The 22,754-nt window shown below is 42.7% G+C and overlaps 1 protein-coding gene across 1 annotated transcript; it reads right to left on the bottom strand.

Moving 5' to 3' along the window:
* Positions 1-8,928: 8,928 nt before the first annotated feature.
* LOC128360721 (uncharacterized) lies at positions 8,929-10,868 on the bottom strand. Its single transcript, XM_053321213.1, has 3 exons — positions 10,864-10,868; positions 10,310-10,380; positions 8,929-10,079 (listed from the first exon to the last, which is right to left on the bottom strand). The coding sequence occupies exons 1-3, from the start codon at positions 10,866-10,868 to the stop codon at positions 9,334-9,336; spliced, it is 822 nt and encodes a 273-aa protein (XP_053177188.1). The 3' UTR covers positions 8,929-9,333.
* Between the last annotated feature and the right edge of the window lie 11,886 nt (positions 10,869-22,754).

Consider the following 22,754-nt stretch of genomic DNA (forward strand, 5'->3'; position numbering starts at 1 on the left):
CCCGCCCCCAGGAAGGAGGGAGAGACACAGGGAGGGGGGGAGACACAGGAAGGAAGGAGAGACACAGGGAGGGGAGGAGACACTAGGAGGGGGGGAGACACAGGTGTTGTAACTTTGATCGGTTACCTAAACTCAGTAACCTTAAAATATGAGACGGAGAACAGAAGTCGTCGAACAGCCAACTGGGATCTTTATTGCAGATACTCGATACAAACAACAAGATAGACCACGAACTGTAAAACAGCAAAACAGCCCCGAGGCGCGCCCTTGCAGACCCTTTATACCGTTGATTTCGTATGGTGTTGTGCGTCATTGTGTACGTGCACCAGGTCAAGTTGACCTGGCATGTTCAGGCTAATTCTCATTTCCTGGAACTCTATTCTTAAGTGTTGGTGGCCAAGATCTTCTGGAAATATCAGACATGGTGAAAAACAACTCCTTACAAGGAGTTGATGGGATAAACATGGTAAGGCCTGTTGAGCAATCTCCTAACCTTTCGCCTCTACTGGTGTTTTCCTCGTTCTCCTTTCTGATACACACAAATGTAGGATTTGCTCCTACATAATTCCTCCTCTTTATGATTTTATCATAAATGTTCGCCTGAGGTTATGTATGATAAATGTGTTTATATATGTGTGGATATTACGGATATATGGTGATGTGAGTACAACCTGTGTTCCTCACTAATGTGGATATATGACGTGAATTTGGTAGATAGGTAACAAAGTGAGTACAGGCAGTGTTCCTCACTCTCCTGGATATATGTTGTGAATTTCTTAACATGAACATGGTACACATAAGAAACACATATATGAAGTATAATAATATATGGCTTAACATGATTATATGGCACACATGAAATACTGGAACATATTTCAACATCTGTCCCACATGATGAAGGCGAAAAACCTGACCGGCTGCTGATTTCAGGAAAATTCCTCCATAGCTCCCGTCCCAAGGGCAGCCTATTCCAAATCATTGGACTTCTGACAGATGTTCAAATATGCTATTAATGAATTAACAACATAGCTTCAGACTGAACTGTAACATGAATCCTTTTAGCTTTAGTGGGGTTGCCGGGCTCATTTGTTATAATGCAGCCCAAGTCACACATTCAATATACCAAATACAACTCAAAAATGTAAAAATGAATATGGGATACAGAACATAAATCACACACAGTTGATTACATGACATAATGATAATGACAATGACAAAGATGTTGTATTCTAATCATAGTCTCTTGTTATATGTGTGGTATGTGGTTATAGTGTATCTCTTTTCCGTCCAAAGAGTACGTCAGCCATTGTTCATTTTCCTCATTTTACCTCACGGTTCATCCTCCTCATCCGAAACGTCCTTCATATAGTCAGGAGTTGGGAATAAGTCCGGTATTCCCTCCCCCCTTTGCGTCAGAAGGATTCTGCGCACAAGTTGTTCAGGAGGCAACATACTTAGCATTTTTGCTCCATGCATGTCCGCTGCAAGGTTCAGCTTCTCGTCCATAGCTCTCATACACCATCTCTTCAGGATAGGCACGATGCAACATGTCAATAAGAAAACCAGAATCAGTACTATCAGGGTACTTATCCCTATTTTAGCCAAAACGGCTCCTCATTTTCCAAATAGGTTGTCTAGCCCATCCCACTTAATGCTTCCACCCTTACCAGCATTGTCAGTCACCTCAGATTTTAGCATTTCAAGCTTTTTCATAGCAACAGAAAATGTTCCATCAGCTGCGGTGTTATTTGAAATATATGTACAACATAACGTTCCAAACATTTCACACTCCCCCCTTTTCTGCTAACATCCAATTTAGTACTTGTCTATTTTGCCATGCCATGGCGCTAGTTTCATGCAGTTGTTGACCTAGCAGCTTAAGGACTTCAGTGGTGTAATTAACATATCTCTGTTGGTTGTAATATATGTAATTGATCCAGTTCACATTTTTATTAATTGTTATCCATGGAAGTATGGACTCCAGTCCTGCTCTAACCTGGTCTTGAGCCTTGAACTCCTCTGGAATACCTGTAGGTAGTCCTATCTTATTGAGATAAATTTGTTCATCCGATGTTATCTGTCTCTTCTGTCTGTGTAGTTCGTCACTGACTCTGTTAATCTCTAACACCTCTTCCACTCCCTCATAGGTGATTACTACTGGTACTTTCATACGGACTAATGTACACAATCCTATCCAACGGAGAGGCAGAGTGTTCCTTAAAATGTTATTTCCACACATCCAATAGCTGTCTGCAACTGCACGCGCCTGGTTTCTCAGTAACGGCAGGCTCGGAAGAGTCATGGTTAAATTTTTGCAGATTGGGTTAAGTGGTTTAGGATTCTCAAACCAAACAGGTGTGCTCAAAAATTTGGGTGTAATTTTGGCCTGTGGAAACCACGACATCACCCAAGTCACTGCGCAGTTAACAGAGGTGTTACCTACTTCAACACCTCCAGTACTTCCTGTCTGTCCTCCATTGGCATAGCATTCATATTCTGCATTTTCGTCAACTTTATAATTGGTTGGAGGCTCTCTCTGAGAGGTAGCAATTTCAAATTTCTTGCATTGATCACGTATGTCACAATTGAAGCCATTACATTGATCGACTATTCCGTGCCCCAGGGAAGAACCATATAATGTTCGACATAATATACCGCACATGGGATATTTGTATGCGTCCCACGGCATTCCGCGTGGCAGATTTTCCTGGGCTACAAAGGCTCCTTCTCTACATTTACGCCTCTGCTCTACTGCACATCCTGCAAAGGTATATATTTCAGGCACGGCTATGGGTAAGGTGGTAGGAGCACCTGCACACACTATACATCCATCATCTGTCATTCCCTTCGCTGTATATTGGGCCCACTTGTACCAATCATTATGACTAGCAACTTCCCAAAGATCATCAAATTCTTGTTTCACAACTCTTTGTTGCGGTGTCCAAAGATTATCATGAGCTGGTCTTACGCTTCTCTGTTGAGGCCTAACCCCTCCAACTCGATTTACATCGCTATCCTCCTCTCCATCATAATTATCATAGTCATCACTATTCTCACGACTTGCATTAGGAGTACGAACTTGCTTGGTCTGATTTACTGTTGGAGCTGTTTTTCCCTCAACTGGAGGCTGACCTGCTTCCAGGGCTACTCTGTCTCCAACATGAGACTGATTTGCATCTGCATCTGCTTCTTCTATGGGAGGTTTATTTACACCTAGACCTACCTCTTCAACGGGAAGCTGATTTGCATCTCGATCTACTTCCTCAACGGGAGGCTGATTCACAACTTGATCTACCTGCTCAGCGGGAGGCTGATTCACAACTTGATCTACCTGCTCAACAGGAGGTTTGATTGGGGTCACTGAGGGCACTGCTGCCGGAATTAGTCCTTCTGTCACCTTAGTGTCAAACTCACTTTGGCTGACTGTTACTAAATCTGTCCAAGCTCTCTCAATTGTCCTGCTCCCACCCCCCTTAGGGGTGTGGGTAAATTCCAGCACATATCTCCCAGGTTTATCACTCACAATGTTCCTGTCAATCTCGTAGATCCAATCTCCCTCCCTCATGTAGACCCTAACCTCACTGTTCCCTCTGTCACAACTTCCCTGCACACCGGACTCGAAATGTATTCTCCAATCACACACCGGGAGGCTTCCTGCTCCTGCATCCTCCGTGTCTATTAGGAGAATAACATTACGAACTTCCTCATCGATCAGCTTCTGGGATGGAATGTATTTCCTCAGCTTATCTCCTTCCTCTACTGGCTTCCCTGTCCTTGGATCAGAATTAATAATTGGTGCTCTCTTTTCTATGGTTCCTGGTTCAATTGTTTTAGCTTTAGCTGTGGTGGTTATTGTGAGGTCTGTTTTAGCTGAGAGGTTTGCATTCCAGGGGACATTTCTCCGGGATTGCTCTCCGTTTATCATTGTAGTCATTTCTAACGAATAGGTCATGTTGGCCTCAAGTACTTGTTTATTCAGCTCAATATACCAACTACCTGATTCAGCTCTCACCGCTACTTCACACTCAACAACTCCCCACGCAGACTCCCCCGTTTGGAAGTCTCGCGTATATCCACAAAGTACATTCTCTTCTCGATTTGGCAAATCAAATTCCAATACTCTGATTGTTTGTTGTGCAATGGTGGCAGTCACGCGCTGATTTGGGATTTGTAACCTTACCTTGTCTCCCACCACTTCACCCACTAGCGGAGCTTCTTTTAGGTCTTCTGGATCCAGGCTGTTTGCCCGTTCTAATTTAACATGTGCCCTAAAATTTGAAGTCTTTCCCTCATTCTCTCCAAACACCCTTGCAAAATATTCATCATTGGGGCTTCTCTCTCTACCCAAATTCACTTCAATGCTAAGTTCTTGGGTCCCTGTTACGCTTTGTATCTGACACGATTGATCTGCCATTACTAGTTCCTTCCCCTGTTTTAATTTTACATAATATTGTATCTCCTAGCTCTATGGCTACCTCATACTTCCTTCCACCTCCTCTTACCTCCTCAGGAATGGGCACTATTCCGATCCACTTCCACATAGCTTGGACAGCTCTTTCCTCTCGTTTATTAACCTGCCCCTGCCTATCTGGCTTGTGGATATAGTGAGTAGTGTCTGAAAATGTTGGCATGGGTTTCAACACCGTGTGGATTGGGAATTTTGTGGTTGCATCATACTTATCTTGGACATGGTCGTGTGCAGTTTGATGGAGTGGCTGTAACTCCAGTGGACGTTTATTCGGCCATGCCTCCAGCTCGGGCTTTGGCTCCTTGGTGCAGTTTCCTTCGTCCCCAGGTTGCCTGGTGATTGCAACACTAGGCTGCACATTACTCTCGCAAATAACCACATCATTTTCGTAATTGTTTTTCAGTTTTATACTGCCCTTTGTCTCTTGCTGGACTTTGGTGCAATGGTTCAGATGATACCACGTCGCGCTTCCTTCGATCTGGACCGCTGTCGGAGTCGCTCTCACCACGGTGTATGGCCCTTCCCTTCTTGGCTCGTGCCACTTCCTCCGGAAGACCTTTATGTACACCTGGTCGCCTGGAATCACCTGTCTCTCGACCACCTGGTCCTCCGGCTTCTTTGTTTTTTCCTGCAAGTATATAGATCTATGGATGGCAGTTAATTGGTTCATATAGTCAGACATTTCAATTTGCAGCTGTTCAAGGTTTGGTCCCTTGAAAGCATCTCTCAGGTGTGGACAGGGCATGGCCCGCCCTGTTAGCATTTCATGCAGTGTTAGATGCGTGCTTCTGTGAGTTTGCATGCGGTAGCTCATTAGTGTGAGTGGCAATGCATCCACCCAGTTAAGCTTTGTGCTAGCACAGATCTTACTGATTTTTGCTTTCAGGGTTCCGTTGATTCTTTCAAAGATACCCTGGCTGGCTGGGTGATGCACACTTCCGAGTCTCTGTTTGACTCTCAGATACTGCAAGACTCCTTTCACTACCTTTTGAACAAATGCAGAACCGTTGTCTGAACTGATTTCTGATGGAATGCCAAATCGTGGTATCACCTCTCTGGTGAGGAATTTAATTACGGTGTCTGCCCCTAGAGTTTTGGAGGGTGTTGCTTCAACCCATCGGCTAAACCGATCGATTATCACCAGCATGTATCTCTTCCCATGCACTGGTTTTATCATGTCTACATAGTCCATAACGATGTGTTTAAATGTACCTTCTGGGATGGGGATATGTCCAATAGGTGTTTTCACCCCCTTTCGAACATTGTTTTCAGCACAAATTTCGCATTGGTACAGTACTTCTTCAACCATTGCTTGCATGAATGGGGACCAATAATAATCCTGTTTGTGACGCCAATATGTTGTAACTTTGATCGGTTACCTAAACTCAGTAACCTTAAAATATGAGACGGAGAACAGAAGTCGTCGAACAGCCAACTGGGATCTTTATTGCAGATACTCGATACAAACAACAAGATAGACCACGAACGGTAAAACAGCAAAACAGCCCCGAGGCGCGCCCTTGCAGACCCTTTATACCGTTGATTTCGTATGGTGTTGTGCGTCATTGTGTACGTGCACCAGGTCAAGTTGACCTGGCATGTTCAGGCTAATTCTCATTTCCTGGAACTCTATTCTTAAGTGTTGGTGGCCAAGATCTTCTGGAAATATCAGACATGGTGAAAAACAACTCCTTACAAGGAGTTGATGGGATAAACATGGTAAGGCCTGTTGAGCAATCTCCTAACCTTTCGCCTCTACTGGTGTTTTCCTCATTCTCCTTTCTGATACACACAAATGTAGGATTTGCTCCTACACAGGGAGGGGGGGAAACACTAGGAGCACACAGACATGGATGTAACAAAAACACTATTAAGACATTGGCTACTGAAGGCTACAGCCGCTCATTTAGGAGAACAGCTCTAAACTATTTTTTACAAACTAAACCTATTTTAGTGTCATCTGTGCTCCCCTTGGTGACCACATGCTCTCCACCAGCAACCCAACTGGTCAGAGCTACTAAAGAGAACTTCACCAGGCTACTCAGCAGCTCAGACAAGTTTAAAGAATACAGAATAATCACTGCATACAGAAAACACAAGAATCTGCAGGATTATCTGGTCAGAGCAAAGGTCAGGCCTCTGGTGACCCCTAAACCCAGAGGTCAAGGCCTCTGGTGACCCCTAAACCCGGACGTCAAGGCCTCTGGTGACCCCTAAACCCAGAGGTTATCTGGTCAGAGCAAAGGTCAGGCCTCTGGTGACCCCTAAACCCAGAGGTCAAGGGGATTTCTACAAACAACTAACTTGGCTTCACAACAGGACCAACAAACATGTCTTTAAAACCCTTTCCTGGGGGAACACCCACACCAGAAACTGTGTCTATTTAATCACTTGTTTAAAATGTGGTGCACAATATGGGTTAGGGTCTAACACTCTGCTCCAAAGGGTTAGGGTCTAACACTCTCCTCCAAAGGGTTAGGGTTAGGGTCTAACACTCTCCTCCAAAGGTTTAGGGTTAGGGTCTAACACTCTGCTCCAAAGGGTTAGGGTTAGGGTCTAACACTCTCCTCCAAAGGGTTAGGGTTAGGGTCTAACACTCTCCTCCAAAGGGTTAGGCTTAGGGTCTAACACTCTGCTCCAAAGGGTTAGGGTTAGGGTCTAACACTCTCCTCCAAAGGTTTAGGGTTAGGGTCTCACTCCTCTGGTCAGCCATTTTTTGAAGCATGGATGGCCGTCGGTGAAAGCCTCGGTCATCCAAAGCACCCAAACAGGACTACGAACCAGAGAGTCCGGATTGAAAGACTCTGTATCAGCAACCTGGACACAAGATATCCCAGAGGCCTAAATCAGCGCTAGGTCGGCCCGGCCAAGAAAAGGGAGGCCCATGCTCTAATTTGTCTTCCCTAACCCCCGAACCCTAACCTGCTGTAACCCTAACCTGAAATACAGTTGGGACTAAAATTGTATTATTTGGCAAATAAAGGGTTAAAATTATAAGGACACATATTTACATTCATAGTGGAACATCGTATTATGACCACATTATATTAACACAAATAAATACAAAACTCACTTGTTTTTTGGTTATTTGAATTTTATTTTGTTTCGAAAGGGTTAGCTCCACCGGAGAGTATAAATAGAGGAGAAGCACGGCTGTCCCTCATTATTGAGCTGGTTGATGAAGGCTCAACATCTCTCAGCTTTACATTGACTCTCATTGCTTTCTATTGACGGTTTGAAACGTTGTGGCGTATAGCACATTATAAAAAATACAATTTAAAAACAAGTTGATTTCATTAAGAACATGAATTATTTTATTTCATTACTAAATAAAAAGAAAAGTAAATAAAAAAACTATAAAAAAAATTATTTAAAAAAGTTTTATTTGACTTAAACAATTCAATTTTTTTGAAAGGCATTATTTAATTACAACAAGAAGAAAAGTTTATTTTGAAGAGACATATTTTCATTTTAAAGACCAAGTGACCATGAGAAGACCATGTTTATGACACGGACGGGGAGTGGACGTACGTGTACTGTAAGAGATGGCACCAATACCCCCCTCGAGGAAATTGGTATGGAGGACAGGATAAGGAGAAGGACCGTGCATTTACCTCTCCCCGCCTAGTGAGGGGAGGGGCTTCTTACTACAAACCTAATCCTAATCCTATTAAAATGTACTATTTCTTTTTTGGACCAGTTACCTGCTGCAGTCCACGCTGCCTCCCAGTTTGTGGTGTCTGAATTTTGAATGTTGAAAAGGAAATGGTCTGTGACCTGCTAAAAATACTCAGACCAGTAACCAGCCTGTGCAGTTTGCATCCCTAACCCTCTCTCCGGTTTGGTTCACATGACTGACTTTACATTTCAGGAAGAAGTTGAGGTGGTGGTGCGAGTTTAGAATAACTTCAATCTAAAGGCCAAAATACTGACTGTCAGAAAAAAGTCTTTCACGTATGAAGCTGAACATTTAAAAATATAAAACAGAGAGAAACACCTGAAAATATAAGGAAAACACAGCAAATGCACATCAAAGTATACAAAGGAAATAATCTGCTCAAAATGTATCTGCAATTCTTGTTTTACACAAATGTCCTGCAGCTACGGCGTTCACTATTTAACTGTACATTTTATCAGTTCTTGGTTGGGGGCCACCTTAAGAAGAAGGAGGGGACCCTAACCCTAACCCACCTCTCATTTGCACCGTATGACTTTAATACAAATCATTGTTTATGCTCTATTTTAGTCTAGTTTTTATTTATTTTTTCCTTCTATTTTTCTGTACTTTGCTTTTATTTTGGGTTTTCTTGTTTTTAATTGTATGTTTTAATGTTTCCAATTTTTTCTATTATTGGCTTTTATTTTTACTTTTTTTAAATTGTATGTTTTCATGTTCTTTGTTTCCAATTCTTACTGTTAAATGTTTTGTTTTTATGTAAAGCACAGTGAGTTGGGTATGAAATGTGCTCTATAAATAAAGCTGCCTTGCCTATTAATAAGTTCATAAGATTTAGTATCTAGTTGTACTGATGTAATGAACCATTTCCTGTACGTAATGTTAGCACCATGTTTGGAGCTTATTGAACCACGAGCTAACATTAGCTACTTTAACTAAACTGTGCTAACAGTAATGTTAAACTTGGTGAAATAGAGCTGTCAATCAGTTCCCATATCAAACTGCTAGAGTTTTACTTTGAATCAGACTTTCCTCTCATTTCCAGTCTGTGGTAAAGTCGACTAAACTCATCCTGGATCTGTTTGTTCTGGACAGTGTCTTCAAATATCATGACACAAGCTCTCTTTGTTTCTTTTTAGCTGAACCAGTAAATATTGAATTGAAGATGTCCATCATTAAAACCGCATTACTACACCCTCAGCTCAGGTCCAGCATCCTCTGCACAGCTCAGAGCTGGAACAGTCTCCATACATTTATTCACCTTGCCTCCATCCTCTGGACTGCTGAGACCTTCCAGTTTAGGGTTTTTCTGCCTCTGGCGCCACACGTGGAGCCCGGCAAGCATCAGGATCAAAATGCAGGCTGCCAGCAGGAGAGAAACAACAACCAGCTCACTGTAGTAGCTCTTTGTTGGAGCGTTGAGCGGTTCCTTCCAGTACTGAACATCTCTTGTAGAGTCCAAACCACCACCATGAGACGTGTTTTTAATTGTAGGCTCTTCATTGTTAGTTTTGGCCTTGTCTTTGGTCACAGTGGATTCAGCGCCTTTGTTCTGTGTCAGGTTGTCCTCTGGGTCTCCTACAGGTGTCATCACAGAGGTCATCGGTTCCTCGGTCATTATGCTCTCATCGTCAGACTCTTCTTTGATGTCAGACATATGGTCGACCTCCGGAGGGGGGCTTCTGGGATGTGGAGAACCAATCTGTCGGACATAATAGCTTTTGACCACTTGCTTGTGCCCGCTTTCCACTGCTTCACAGCGGTAGGTCCCAAAGCTGGTCGTGCTGGCATGGAAGATCAGACTGCCCTCAGCCGATTGGATGAAGAGTTTCTTTGGCAGGACTTTGAATTGAGGTGAAGTCCAGATGAGGGTGGCCAGGTTGGAAGGTTTCAGACAATTGAGCATCACCACTTCGTTCAAATTAACGTTGATTTCTGCAGGACACAAATCTTTAAGATCAATACTAGCGAAAGATAATGACGTGAGTTAGACTCACTGTTTTATGGTTTTACTATAGGTACATAAATGAGACTTAAAGGTGAAATCTATAAAATATTAGAGATGTTTAATATCAGGATTCTAAAATGGCTCTGAAATATTTTTGATCTGATCTTTAACATCCTGTAAACTCTTTAATCTGTAATGTATTATCTTTATATGTTACCTTCGTTCACGCTGGCCTCTGTCCGTTCATCACATTCCTCTTCCACGTTGCCGTTGTCCAGGACCTGAACCCTGAGGAGCAAAACAACCAGCTGTCAGTCAACAACAACACTCAACCATTCATGTTCCTGTTTGAATCAATCACTGAAAGTCTGAATCTTTCCTTACAAAAAGGAAATGATTGTTATTCACGTAGGTGGAAATGACTCCTCATTACGCCAGTCGATGGTCACTCAAATTAACGTTGAGTAATTGTGTAGTATTTTAGTCATAAAAGCTGCAACAGTGGGGGAGTTGGAGTTCCAGAGATTTCAATCCAGTCTCTGTTGATGTGGAGGATATTGGCATTTCATATTTTGAAAATTAAGGTGAGAGTTTGAAAGAGTGAAAATGTTTTTTTTTAAGTGTGTACGCTCCAACAACAGGCACAGAGAGATTGATTTTTTTAACACCTTGGATGGTGTGATTCTGAGGTGTAGCAGGGAGGAGTATTTAGTGATTGGGGTGATTTTAACTGCACTGTAAACCCCACTTTAGATCGGAATCACTCTGAACCTCATGCTGCCTCACAAAAACAGTTCAATAGAGAAAGAAATCAATAGAAACACGTGATGTGTGGAGACATTTTCACAGTAATACCCGGCAGTATACCTGGCTCCACGCTAGAGATGGTCTTCTGTCAATGTCCAGACTTGATGGATTTTACTGTTTTAAGCATCATTTAAGTGTTTTTAAAAGTTGTGACATAAAACCAGTTGGCTTTTCAGATCTCTCTCAGTTGAGTGCTGTATTTATATTAACAATATCAGGTGTGGAAGTGCATATTGGCATTTTAACACAACACTTCTGTCTGACAATGGTTTTAGAACAGCTTTTACTGTTTTTTGGAATGATTTTAGGTTGAAAAAGTCAAGTTTTATTTTGCTGCAGCAATGGTGGGATATAGAGAAGAGTCAGATCAAATCTCTGTGCTTGCAGTACACTCTCAACATCTGCAACTTGGTAAGGTCTATCAGGGATCTGGAGAGAGAAATGGTGGAGTTGCAAGAGTTAGCAGACTCCACAGGAGAGAGAAGACATGTTGAAGTCTTCAAGGCTAAAAAGCGTGTGTTAGCTGACTTGCTGGTACGCAGTAGGTTTCAGAATGTGGCTGTGATGGATGCTCCTTCTCACTTTTTCTTTGGGCTTGAGAGGAAAAATGGGCAGAGAAGGCTGATGCACTGTCTGCGCTCTGGTGATGGGCAGCTCCTCCAGGAGTCAGCAGACATCCGCAGGTACGCAGAAGGCTTTTATCAACATTTGTTTAAATGTGAGTACACTGAGAAACAAGATGAGTTGCTCTCTTTCCTCAGTGGTCTGCCACAGGTGTCAGCAGAGGCCAACACGTGTTTGGAGGCTGATATCGCTCCAGAGGAACTGTTGGAGGCGCTGCAGAGCCTGAGGCCTGGGAAAGCACCAGGCATAGACGGCCTGCCAGCTGACTTTTATAAAGCCTTTTGGTCAGTGATTGGTGAGGACCTGCTGGATGTTTCCAGGGACAGTCTGCTGAAGGGCCGGTTGCCCCTGAGTTGCAGGAGAGCAGTACTCACCCTCCTTCCAAAAAAAGGAGGGTTAGGGTTAGGGTATCTGCACAACCTAAAAAACTGGCGACCAGTGGCCCTTCTCTGTACTGATTATAAACTCCTCCAAGGTCTTAGCGAATAGGCTGAGGAAAGTGATGGAGCAGTTAATTCATGTAGACCAGACCTACTGCGCTCCAGGCAGGCTCATCACAGATAATGTCCATTTAATTTGTGATGTTTTGAACCTCTCAAGCTCATTGGGAACAAAACTGGGTCTGGTTTCTTTAGACCAAGAAAAAGCATTTGACAGTTGAACATGACTATCTCTGGCAAACGCTGGAGGGTTTTGGGTTCAGCTCAGGTTTTATCGCTAAGCTTCAGGCCTTGTATGGAGACGTTGAGAGTGTTTTAAAGATTAACAGTGGTTTGAGTGCTCCTTTTAAAGTGAAGAGAGGTGTGAGGCAGGGTTGTCCACTTTCAAGGATGCTGTACTCCCTGGCAATTGAGCCTCTCCTCCACAAATTGAGAATGGGTCTTTCTGATTTTAATGTTCCAAACTGTAGCTCAGTTTTTAAGTTGTCTGCTTATGCAGATGATTTGATTATTGCTATTAAAAATCAGAACGATGTAAACTTTTTGACTGACAGTGTTCAGAGTTTTGGTGAAATGTGTTCAGCCAAAGTTAATTGGGGAAAAAGTGGTGCGGGTGGGAGGCGAGCTGAAGGGGGTCAAACTGCCTGGTGGGCTTACCTGGAGTATCTGGGGGTTTACCTAGGTGATCCTGATACTGTTGGGAAGAATTGGGACAATGTTTTAGAGAAAGTGGAGGGGAGACTCAAAAAGTGGAAGTGGATTTTCCCAAAAATGTCTTTTAGAGGTTGTGTTTTAATAATCAATAATCTTGCTGCTTCCATGTTGTGGCATTATTTCTATAACCCTCATTATAGAAAAAATTCGTGACAGAAAATTTTGTGAAGAAAACCAGTATAGAGAGAGGAGAAGCACGGCTGTCCCTCATTATAGAAAAATTTCGTGACAAAATTTCGTGCCAGAAAAACAGTACAAAGAGAGGAGAAGCACGGCTGTCCCTCATTATAGAAAAAATTTGTGACAGAATTTCGTGAACAAAACCAGTATAAAGAGAGGAGAAGCACGGCTGTCCCTCATTTCTGAGCTGGCTGTGAAAGGGAAAACATCTCTCCGCTTAACATTGACTCTCATTGCTTTAATTCTATAGTGTGCTTCCGCTTGAAAAAGACCGAAGGAGGTCGAAACGTCGCGGCGTACGGCACTAGAAATATTTCATTTATTTTATTCATATTAAAAAACATGAAAAAACAAAAATACTAAAAAACAAGCAGTTTTCAATTTAAAACAAGTTACTTAGCCACACTAAACACCTCCTTTTAAAAGCAAGATTTCACACAAAAGCTTTTGACAAAATGTGTCCACTTCCTACTTTTAAGAGAGCATCTTACATTGTGGCTGTGTCTCAATTTGGACCCAACTGCGAGGCTGCATCCTCGAAGGACGCGGCCTTTGCGGCCTTCGAAGGATGCAGCCTTGAGGAACCTCCGAAGGACGCATCAACCGTTGTTAAATGAGACGGTCTAGCCTTCGAGGCATTTCCTGGTTGCGTCACCAGCTGTTCCCGCCCATAAGACGAGAAAGACGTCTCGACCGAAAAGACGGTGAAAAAGCAGACAAAATTATAAGAGAGAAGAAAGGAGAAGAATAAAGGAAAGGAGAAGAAAGAAGGAAAACACACAAGAAAGAAAGAAAGAAAGAAAGAAAGAAAGAAGGAAAACACACAAGAAAGAAAGAAGGAAAACACACAAGAGAAAGAATAATAAAATAATAATAATCTGTAAATAGTTATTTCTGATGTATTTTTTGTAAATAGTGAAATGTTTCATCACTTGATAATAAAAGAAAATATTTAATCCCTTGTTCTTCCTGAACAGTAGCACTTTATGCAACCCTGTTATAAATTGTACTGAAGTTGTAAATACTAAATGGAATAGTCGTGTAACAATGAACAATATTTTTTATTTAATAACAACATAAAACATCAAAATCTTCACAATCAAATAAAAAATAAAGAAAAATCATAAATAAACACAGTTCATAAATAAAATCAAATTAAACACATCTATATAGATGTATATTTATTTTTCCAGGAGAGAGAAGAGCCTCTCCATCCTGTCTTTCCCCTCCTGCTCCCTCCTCTCCTCTGCCTCATTTTGCCTTCTCATGTCCTCCTTTATGAGGTCAAGGAGGTCATCCTCCCTCCTCCTCTTCCTCCTGGGCCCTGGCTGGTCCTCCTCCTCCTCCTGGGCCCTGGCTGGTCCTCCTCCTCCTCCTCCTCCTCCTCCTCCTCTTCACTCTCCTGCTCACCCACTGCGGCACTTGGCCCTGGTGTGTCCTCACGGATGGAGGCAATGAGGACAGGGGGGGCAATAGATGGCCTCTGCCCCAGTACCTCATCCATGAGGACAAACCACGGCCAAGTGCCAGCAGTGGGCTTGCCGCTGGCCCCCTCCCCTGTCCCTGGATATTTGCAATCCTAAGGCAGTGGAAATCAATCATGTCAGCAATTTTCAGCAAAAGTATTTAGTAACAGTAAAACTAATCCAAACCTGTAGGCTACCTACTTTATATATATATTTTTAAATTGTCCCATTTTTTTTTGGCCTGGTAGGGCTGGACCTTCCCCTCCAGCCCAGTCTTTCCCAGTATTGCTCTAAACACAGAGGGAAGCAAGAGAAAAGGTAAACACAAGATCACATCAACACAGGGATGCAAAGATGTACAAAAATGGACATCAGCCTTACCTCCATCCCGCCGTGGCGGAGTTTTTGGCCCCCGTGAATAGATGGTCATTTTCCCCTCTTTGTTCAATCAGGAGCTTGGTTTGCTCCTTGCTCCCTAAAATAAAAATAAAACAAAATGTAATGTAAAATATGTTTTTTTTTACTATGTCAACAGACAAAAGGGTTCTAATATAGCAAAAAAGTATAATAATAATGATAATAAAGAAGTATAACATATAATAGTGATAATCCCAAACGTAGCTCTTTATTAAAATCTAAATTTGTTCATCTTAGTCCATTTATATATATATAAATATATATATATACATAAGATATAAGTCAAGTAATAAAATATAAGTAATTACTAAAAGTATAAAAGTATAAGTAGTAATAAGTCAAAATAATTAAATAAAACAAACCAATACTTACACTTGAATGAAAAGTCTTCACCTGTTGGTGTTGTCATTGTTGTGTTTTCGCGGCACTGAACAGCGCCGCGCAAAGGATCTTGGGATTTGGGAGGCCGCGAAGGATAGTAGCGATGCATCCTCGAAAAAGAGGGAAAAGAAGGCCGCATTTCAAGGCTGCATTTGAAGGAGTCTTCGAATTGGGACAGCCTTCGCGCGGAGTTGTGACGTAATCGGCCTCGAAATGCGCACTTCGAGGATGCAGCCTCGCAATTTGGACCAAATTGGGACACAGCCTGTGTCACAGGGACCATGTGGAGGTGAAGTAAATATGGCTGCCACGATCTTTGACCTCTGACCATGTGACCAACCATCTCCGGATGAGAATCTGGAATCTGTGATTCCAGATTTCAAGCTATTATGCTAGCGCTTTAACATGTTACTTAGCCACACCAAGCGCCTATTTTTTTTTACCAAGATTTCACACAAAAACTTTTATTTAGTATTATTAAATATTGTAACAACAACAGATAAACATTAATTGAAAACATTTAAGTGTAAAACAATGCCAAGGCTTTAAAACAAAGTACATTGTTAATTAGTGTACCATAGAATTAAGTACACAATGAGTGAAATATAGTTGACAGCCAGGTAGATAAGCAAGAAAATGACCAGATAGCGGAAATCAATGCCACACTGCTGAGAGGGGGGCAAAGAAAAGCACATGGTAGTAGGCTCCCTGAGGTCAGTCGGCTCCCTGAGGTGTGTGTTCACATGCACTGTGACATTAGACTCATTTTGGCACCTGCTGCGACCTATCTGCGGCGTTGGCTTGAACAAGGCAGGAGGTGGGAGCACCACCTGTGCATGGATTCTAGCTCTGCCGGGATTGCAGGGGTCATCTCCGTAGAGGGTGCGGCAGCGACCGGCTCATATGGGGGCTCTGGAGACAGCTCAAAACAGGGTGCCGACTGGGACCCGTCTGGCAGCTCGTAAATGGGCGGTGGCAGTTGCATGTTGAACTTGGGTTAGGTTTAGGCACAAAGAAGGGAGTGGTTAGGTTAGTAAAAGCGTCTCGGTCAGGTGCGGAAAGAATAATGTCAAATCCGACAGTTGTAGTGAATACGACATCAGTACTGCTCAGAACATCCTCTGGTCAGAGTCACCTTTGACCCTCAGATGAGGAAATTGAACCAGGTCCGATAGAGACAAATAGGGTCCTTCTCTTGGACAAACAAAGATCCCTTACCATTCCATGGGACAGAATCGGTCCATATGGAAGGCTTTGAGCTAATCACAGAGGGACTGTTAAGTGATAAATCACTTTGTAAGAATGAGCCAGTTTGTCCCCCCTTCCCATTCTTCCGGTCATAAGGTTAACCCGAGGCATGGAAAATGGCCTTTCTCACCCCAAACCCAGAGACTCTGGTCTTATGAGGGGTCTCATGAGAAGCTTGTAAGCCATCCAGTCTCCCAACGGGCAACCAAGGGTGAACAGAACTACATAAAGTAACGAAAAACAGACGTGGTGTCCCCTTCGGACGTCATAATTTATCAAAGAGACTCCTTCTCCTCAGAGAAGAATCACACAAACAACGGTAACCGTAAACTAAAAAAGGACACATTCCTGAGTTCCCCCCCCTCTGTGTCTCCTGAAACCACACAGAACATGAAAGTGAGAAAATTAGTGTTAAATACTCAAGTAAGAACATCTTAGTGAAAAGTATGGTTTAAATAATACCAATTACTTATATCATTATCAATTACCTAAACCTCCACTGTAACAACTATTACAGCGATCATAGATAAATGTGTATTTGGAGAAATGTGATTATACTTTCTTACTTACTTTTTACTTACTTACTGTTTTCTTCTCCACAGCAGTATACTCAGAGTCAGTACAGCATCTGAGTACTTCTTCCACCTCTGATTTTGGCTTATACAAACATGATAATTGTGAATGCTCCCCTGAAGCAGCCTGTGGGGTATGGAGGAAATTTGCATCTGTATTGGAAACACACAGACAGCTGACCATATAGGGACAAAGAGTGTGAGAGTGGGGTGGGGTTGGGGGATACAACCTGTGTTTCATACAAGACCATACACACAGAGACAGATAAAGCACAGATTTAAGCACTTCCACTTTATTATTTTCTGTACAGAGATTTATTATATTTACACCAGTGCAGTGCAGTTTACAAATAAAAAGAGCAAAGTCTAACAATGTCCTTGTAGACTTGAATACAGGCCTTGAAAATGCAGGCCAGGTGGATGGCTGCAGAATGTCTAAGAGCCCTCTCCCCGAAAAGACTTTGCCCACGCCGTAATTAAACATTAGTTCCTCATTGACCTCAATGTTCCTGGTTGCGAGGAAAAGAATGACTTCTTTTTCCTCCCCATCTGTGTCCACAGCATAGAACCTGGGCCTTAGGTTGGCTTTTGCTTTTGAGTGGTTGATAAACCTGCCAACAGTCTGCTTTTCGGGGTGGCACTCACAAAAAGCTGAATGTGCATCGATGCACATGGGCTGCCCTTTTTGATTCGTATAAAAGAACATATATCCAGTCTCCTCCTCACTGGTATTCCTGTGTATGTGATGGCCCTCTTTGGCTGTGATCACCCTCCCATGGTAATCACAGACCACCTCACCGGTCTGAAATCTGCGGGTGGCAACGACACCCTTGCCCTTCCCTTCGACGTCGGTCACCAGTAGTCCTCTCCACTTCTGAGAACGGGTCAGTTTCTGGATGTGTCTGGAATCCATGACCATGTCCACACATCCTGAGGGCTTCCACTCCTTTATGATATTGGTTATGATATAGTGATGGGGAGGTTTTTCTTCCATCCCTGCTTAGCAATCCAGGTGCTGACCCGGTTTTCCGTTGGGAGACGTCGGCAGAAGTATGCTGTCGAGAAAAAATTAAAAGTTTTTGTTAGTTAAGAAAAATATAATTGACAACTTTGAATCATGTACATAGCATTGATACTTGAAAAAATGTTATTAAACATTGAGAAAATACTCACAGAGAACATGCTGCATGCGCAGTTTCATCTGTGCCTTCAGCCAACGCTCGTACAACTGCCGCTGAAAGTCGGGTGACACCTTTCTGCGCTCGGTCTTGTCTGGCACGTCCCCGTCCAGAGTCACTGGGTGCGTTTCCAGCAGTCGGTCAAATGCTGCTTGGACATCCATCTGCACATTCGTAGTACAGGCAGGCTTGTCGGCAGCATCGCGAGCAGCGCCACGGGTACCATGACTGGGACCCTCATCTGCAGACTCAACACTATATAAGAGAAGAAGGAGAAGGAGAAGAAGAGTATTAGATAAGTGTTCAGTGGTGCCTACATATAAATTACGGTGGGTTTGATTATGTTAACAAATTGTCGGTTGTATAAATTGTTGACAAATATAAGACATCCTTACCTCGAGTCACCAGCGAGCTTAGCCAGCAGCTGATTGGCCCTCACAATGGTCTCCGACTGCTTCATGTTTTTCCGCCGTCGTAGTGGAATGGGTGAGGTACTCGGCCACCAGAGACTTCTCTGCGTCAGTCATCATCTTTGTGGCCGTTTCGAAGACCCTGCGTGCCACTTGGCTGGTCACTGGCTCGAGTTTGTATCTAAAGTGAACGTTTAAACCAATATTAATATGACATTAATTAACACATCGCACCAGAGAGCTGAGACAGCTATTTACAGAAGTACATTTTGGAGGGGAAGTGAATCATGACGGTTAGCTTACTTTGAGTGCAGCCGGTTAAGGTCATCGGAGGCATTATAGATCGGCCTCCCCGTGGAGGAGATGAAGAACCGTTCCTCCATCTGACTCATCCCGCTTGCGCTTCTTAGAGTTGAGGAGTAGTGGCCGCACTCGTGTGAAGTACATATCAAACCACTGTTGGCAGAGGAAACATAGGAATAAAGATTAATTTCTGCTTTTGAACAGGTTCTGACAGATTCTCAGAGGAAATCTGATGAACTTACACACTCCTCCTCCTGTGACGGGGCTAACGTGGCAACTTGCTGTGTGGCGGTCCTGTGCTCCTTCACACCAATAATGGCGTTGCCTGAACTGTCTGTCTGACGGACTATCCACTCCTGCACCTGCACAAAACAAGGATATCACATTGATTAGTATGGGGAATGGCAAAAATGTCAAAGACAAAAAGAGCATAAGAATACTCACAGTCATGAGCTCCACCACACCTGGTCGTTGGAGGTGCTTTAGGATGACCACTGCCTGGAGGTAGTACACCACAAAGCTGCACTCTGTCAACTCAAGGGTTGCACTTTTGTCCATGAAGACCTTCGCAATAACTGCCATCAAGTCCTTCCTGGCAGCCCTCAGCACAGCCAAGCAGTCATATGGTGCCAGCTGTTGTTGCTCAGTCAACATGCTATGCCTATGAGAAAATAGATAACATGTTATTAACAAATCATAACATTACATGCCACATTGCTCACATATGTATACTGTAATCCAGTTAGGTGGGTGAGAACAATTAAACTTACCTCTTTTGGGTGATCTCTCTGCTCACTTGCTTGGAGCAGCATTTCTGCAGAAACCCAAGGAACTCAATAAAGTGCTTGCAGTCCTCATAGAGTGGCCGATCCTCGTGCCTCAGGTTGGTGTTCACTGTGTGGTACACCAGGAATCTGTCGGAGGAAGTACAAGTATTTAAGTATATGTATTTAAGCCCAATTATGTTTATTGTCTACACAAGTGTTGACATTATATGAAAAAAACACTAAATGCACCAACCTTTTCAAGCTCTTGAGGTAATTCTGCTGAGTTTGCTTTATCAGCGTTGCCTCAGAGAGCTCACGGAGGTACTGCAAGATCTTTTCCCTGTTCCTGACGAATTCCAGGGATGGGGCCTGTGGGTCCACGTAGTACAGGAAACGAGCAACGTTGTCAACCTGAAAAAAAAAATTACCTTCTGATCACTAAATCATTTTTTACTTGGATAGTCAGAAGTTTTTAATAAACACAGTGTGTTTTATGGTCATCCTCACCTCCTGTTTGTAATTTTCATTTTGGAGGTCTTTCTCCAGGTATTTGCCAAAGTCCTTCAACAACGGGTAGTCCAAGGAGTCCTTCTCATAGAGGCCCTTCTCTGCCATGAGCTTCCTGGCTGCCTTCTTCCACTGCACATCTGGGTTACTGCAATGTGGGAAAAGTGTTATAATTGTTATAATAGTGAATTGTTGTTATATACTGAATATTTGTGATTCATGTGACTCACAATCAAAAATAAACATCGTCAGTGAAGTTGTGAAACTGAGATTCTCACCATTGAAAGATCTCGCCACTGCTGACAGAGGCAATGTCAGACTCGCTCTCAGCAGTCTCAGTGGCCGCACTCTTGGGTGGCTGTGTGGTCGTTCCCACAACGTTGGCATTAGGCAGGGACACCAGTCACCACCATGTGCTGACTCTGCAGCTCCTCAATCAGCCTTTCAATAAAAAAAAACACAATTTAGATAATCTTATTCAATACAATTTAAAAAATGTAATACATTTCAGAGAGTAAACAACAAGTGATGTTTGAAAAAAGACTGAAAAGCTCTTTCACCAACCTGCTCAGTGGATCAGCATCATCCATAAGTTGCCGAAGGCGCACGTAGCTGAACACCCTGCCAGAAGCCAGAAGCTCATTAACTTCCCTCTTTGCCTTCTCCACCACTGCTTCCATGGCTTCAGGTGTATCGGTCTTCATGCAGACCATGCGCAGATGTACGGAAAGGCAATCCTGGGGTTTCATGCACACAGGACACAGCAGATAGTGCCTGTTGGGTTTACTGGAAATAGAAAAAGACATTCTTCACTTAATTTAAAGCTTTACTCAGGAAGAAGTTTGGGAGCCATCAGAAAATATGCTTTAAATCTCAGCTTGGGTAAGTGGCCTAATGATTTCATTGTCACTCGAATAGGGTCGTTAACCAGTCATTAAGCAAAACAAAAGATGTGATCAGCCATGTTTACAATATGTGATAAACTATTATCATGACATTCACCCACTGTTATTCTCTGTCTTGTTTACTACTATGAACACATATGTCTATTTTAACTTGATTAGAAAAGGACGTTTTACTACATTCTGTTAGAAATGGACTGTATAAGCTTGACTGTACATACAAACTAACCTCTTGATTTGGTCCCTTAGTCTGGGAACCATCAGCAAATATACTTACATATCTTTGAATGTTAAAACTTCTATAATGTAATAAATGATTTTTACTACATTGAGCAACTACATTGTGAACTATAAAATTGATCTTGACTTACCCCTGGGGCGCCATTTTCAGGAACGAAAAAAAAACTGGTGAGTAGAACAGGAAAAAGAACAGGGGAAATCTTCAGTGAAGAAGTGAAGAACCGCTGAGCTTCTCTGAAGAGTCTCAGAAGACAGTAACAGGACATCTGGTGGCCTCACATTATATGTCAATCTGAAAGTCCCGCCCACATTCCTGCATTAGCATTTACAAACATGGCCACCTGAGAGGGGGTGATGCTTGACTCTGAAAGTTTAAAACCAGAAGAAGAGTAAGAAGAATATATAAGTTAAAGAACCGGAGTCCTATTCCATTATTCTTAGCTGCAGTATTCAGGCGACCGGGCCTGCTTTGAACACTCTAATTTTTTTTAAAGTAAACGCTTTGGACTCCTTCTTGTACACAGCCTCAGTGTTAGATTTCCAGTCCAGTCTGTTGTCAATCACCACTATCTGTAGTCCTCCACCTCCTCAACCACCTCCCCTTTGAAATATATAAGTTTCTTTTGATTACTCTTATAGTTTGAAAATAAAAAGTTACGCTAATACAAGCTACAAAAGTAGCTACGTTAGCAAAAATTTTATATATATATATATATATATATATATATATATATATAACATATATAACAAGTCCTCCCCGAAGCAAAACAAATAATTACCTGTCCAACAGAAAGAGAGCAACCTCAGCATCACTTTTCAGGGCCTTCAGATCCCTCAGTTGTCTCCACCACTCAAAAGCTACTCTGATGTTTACTCTGGTTTGACCTCTTGCTTTATCCAGAGCCTTTTTATTAGCAGTCCTTTCCTCCTCCGGCTTCTCTTTCTTCCCTTTTTCTCTGGACGAGCCGTTACAAGTAACCGTGGAAGTGGTAATTTCTCAGCCATTGCTCAGAAATCTGTTCTTCTATAACTCTGTAGTTCTGCAGAGAAGTGTGCTGTTTTTTTCCGGCAACAGCAACACGTAAAGACTGTGCACATGCGAAGTAGGCAGGGAGAGAGGGGGGCGGATGCAGACCTAGACATGAAGGCACCTGATTGGTTCTATCAGTCCTGTGGCTGCCACAGAGGTCTGATTTTTTCCATTCCTTTTTCTAAAGACATAATGTATTGATACCTCTGATAATATCATGAAGATGGTGCCGTCCCAGGTGGCAGCCTGTAGCTGCAACTCCCAACGTGTTTTTTAAACTTCTGTTTATTTGTTGGTTCGTTCTCTTCGCTTGTTTTTTTGGTCAATCACAACCTGTTCTTAAGAGTTGTGACAATGGCTGAACTTAGTTTTGTTACCCTTCTCTGCATTTTTCTACTACTTTTTCTACCCTTTGTAACTGGGAACTTCGCCGGTAGTAGTGGGAGCATTGTTTACACGCGTGAACAGCTGATTGC

The sequence above is a fragment of the Scomber japonicus genome, chromosome 6, assembly GCF_027409825.1.
Source record: "Scomber japonicus isolate fScoJap1 chromosome 6, fScoJap1.pri, whole genome shotgun sequence".
In the NCBI taxonomy this organism is placed as follows: domain Eukaryota; kingdom Metazoa; phylum Chordata; class Actinopteri; order Scombriformes; family Scombridae; genus Scomber; species Scomber japonicus.

What these genes read in the sequence shown, in the direction of transcription:
- LOC128360721 (XM_053321213.1), bottom strand. An exon ending in AGAGGCCAGCGTGAACGAAG is followed by an intron (nt 10,080 to 10,309) that starts GTAACATATAAA and finishes TGTGTCCTGCAG; the next exon opens with AAATCAACGTTAATTTGAAC.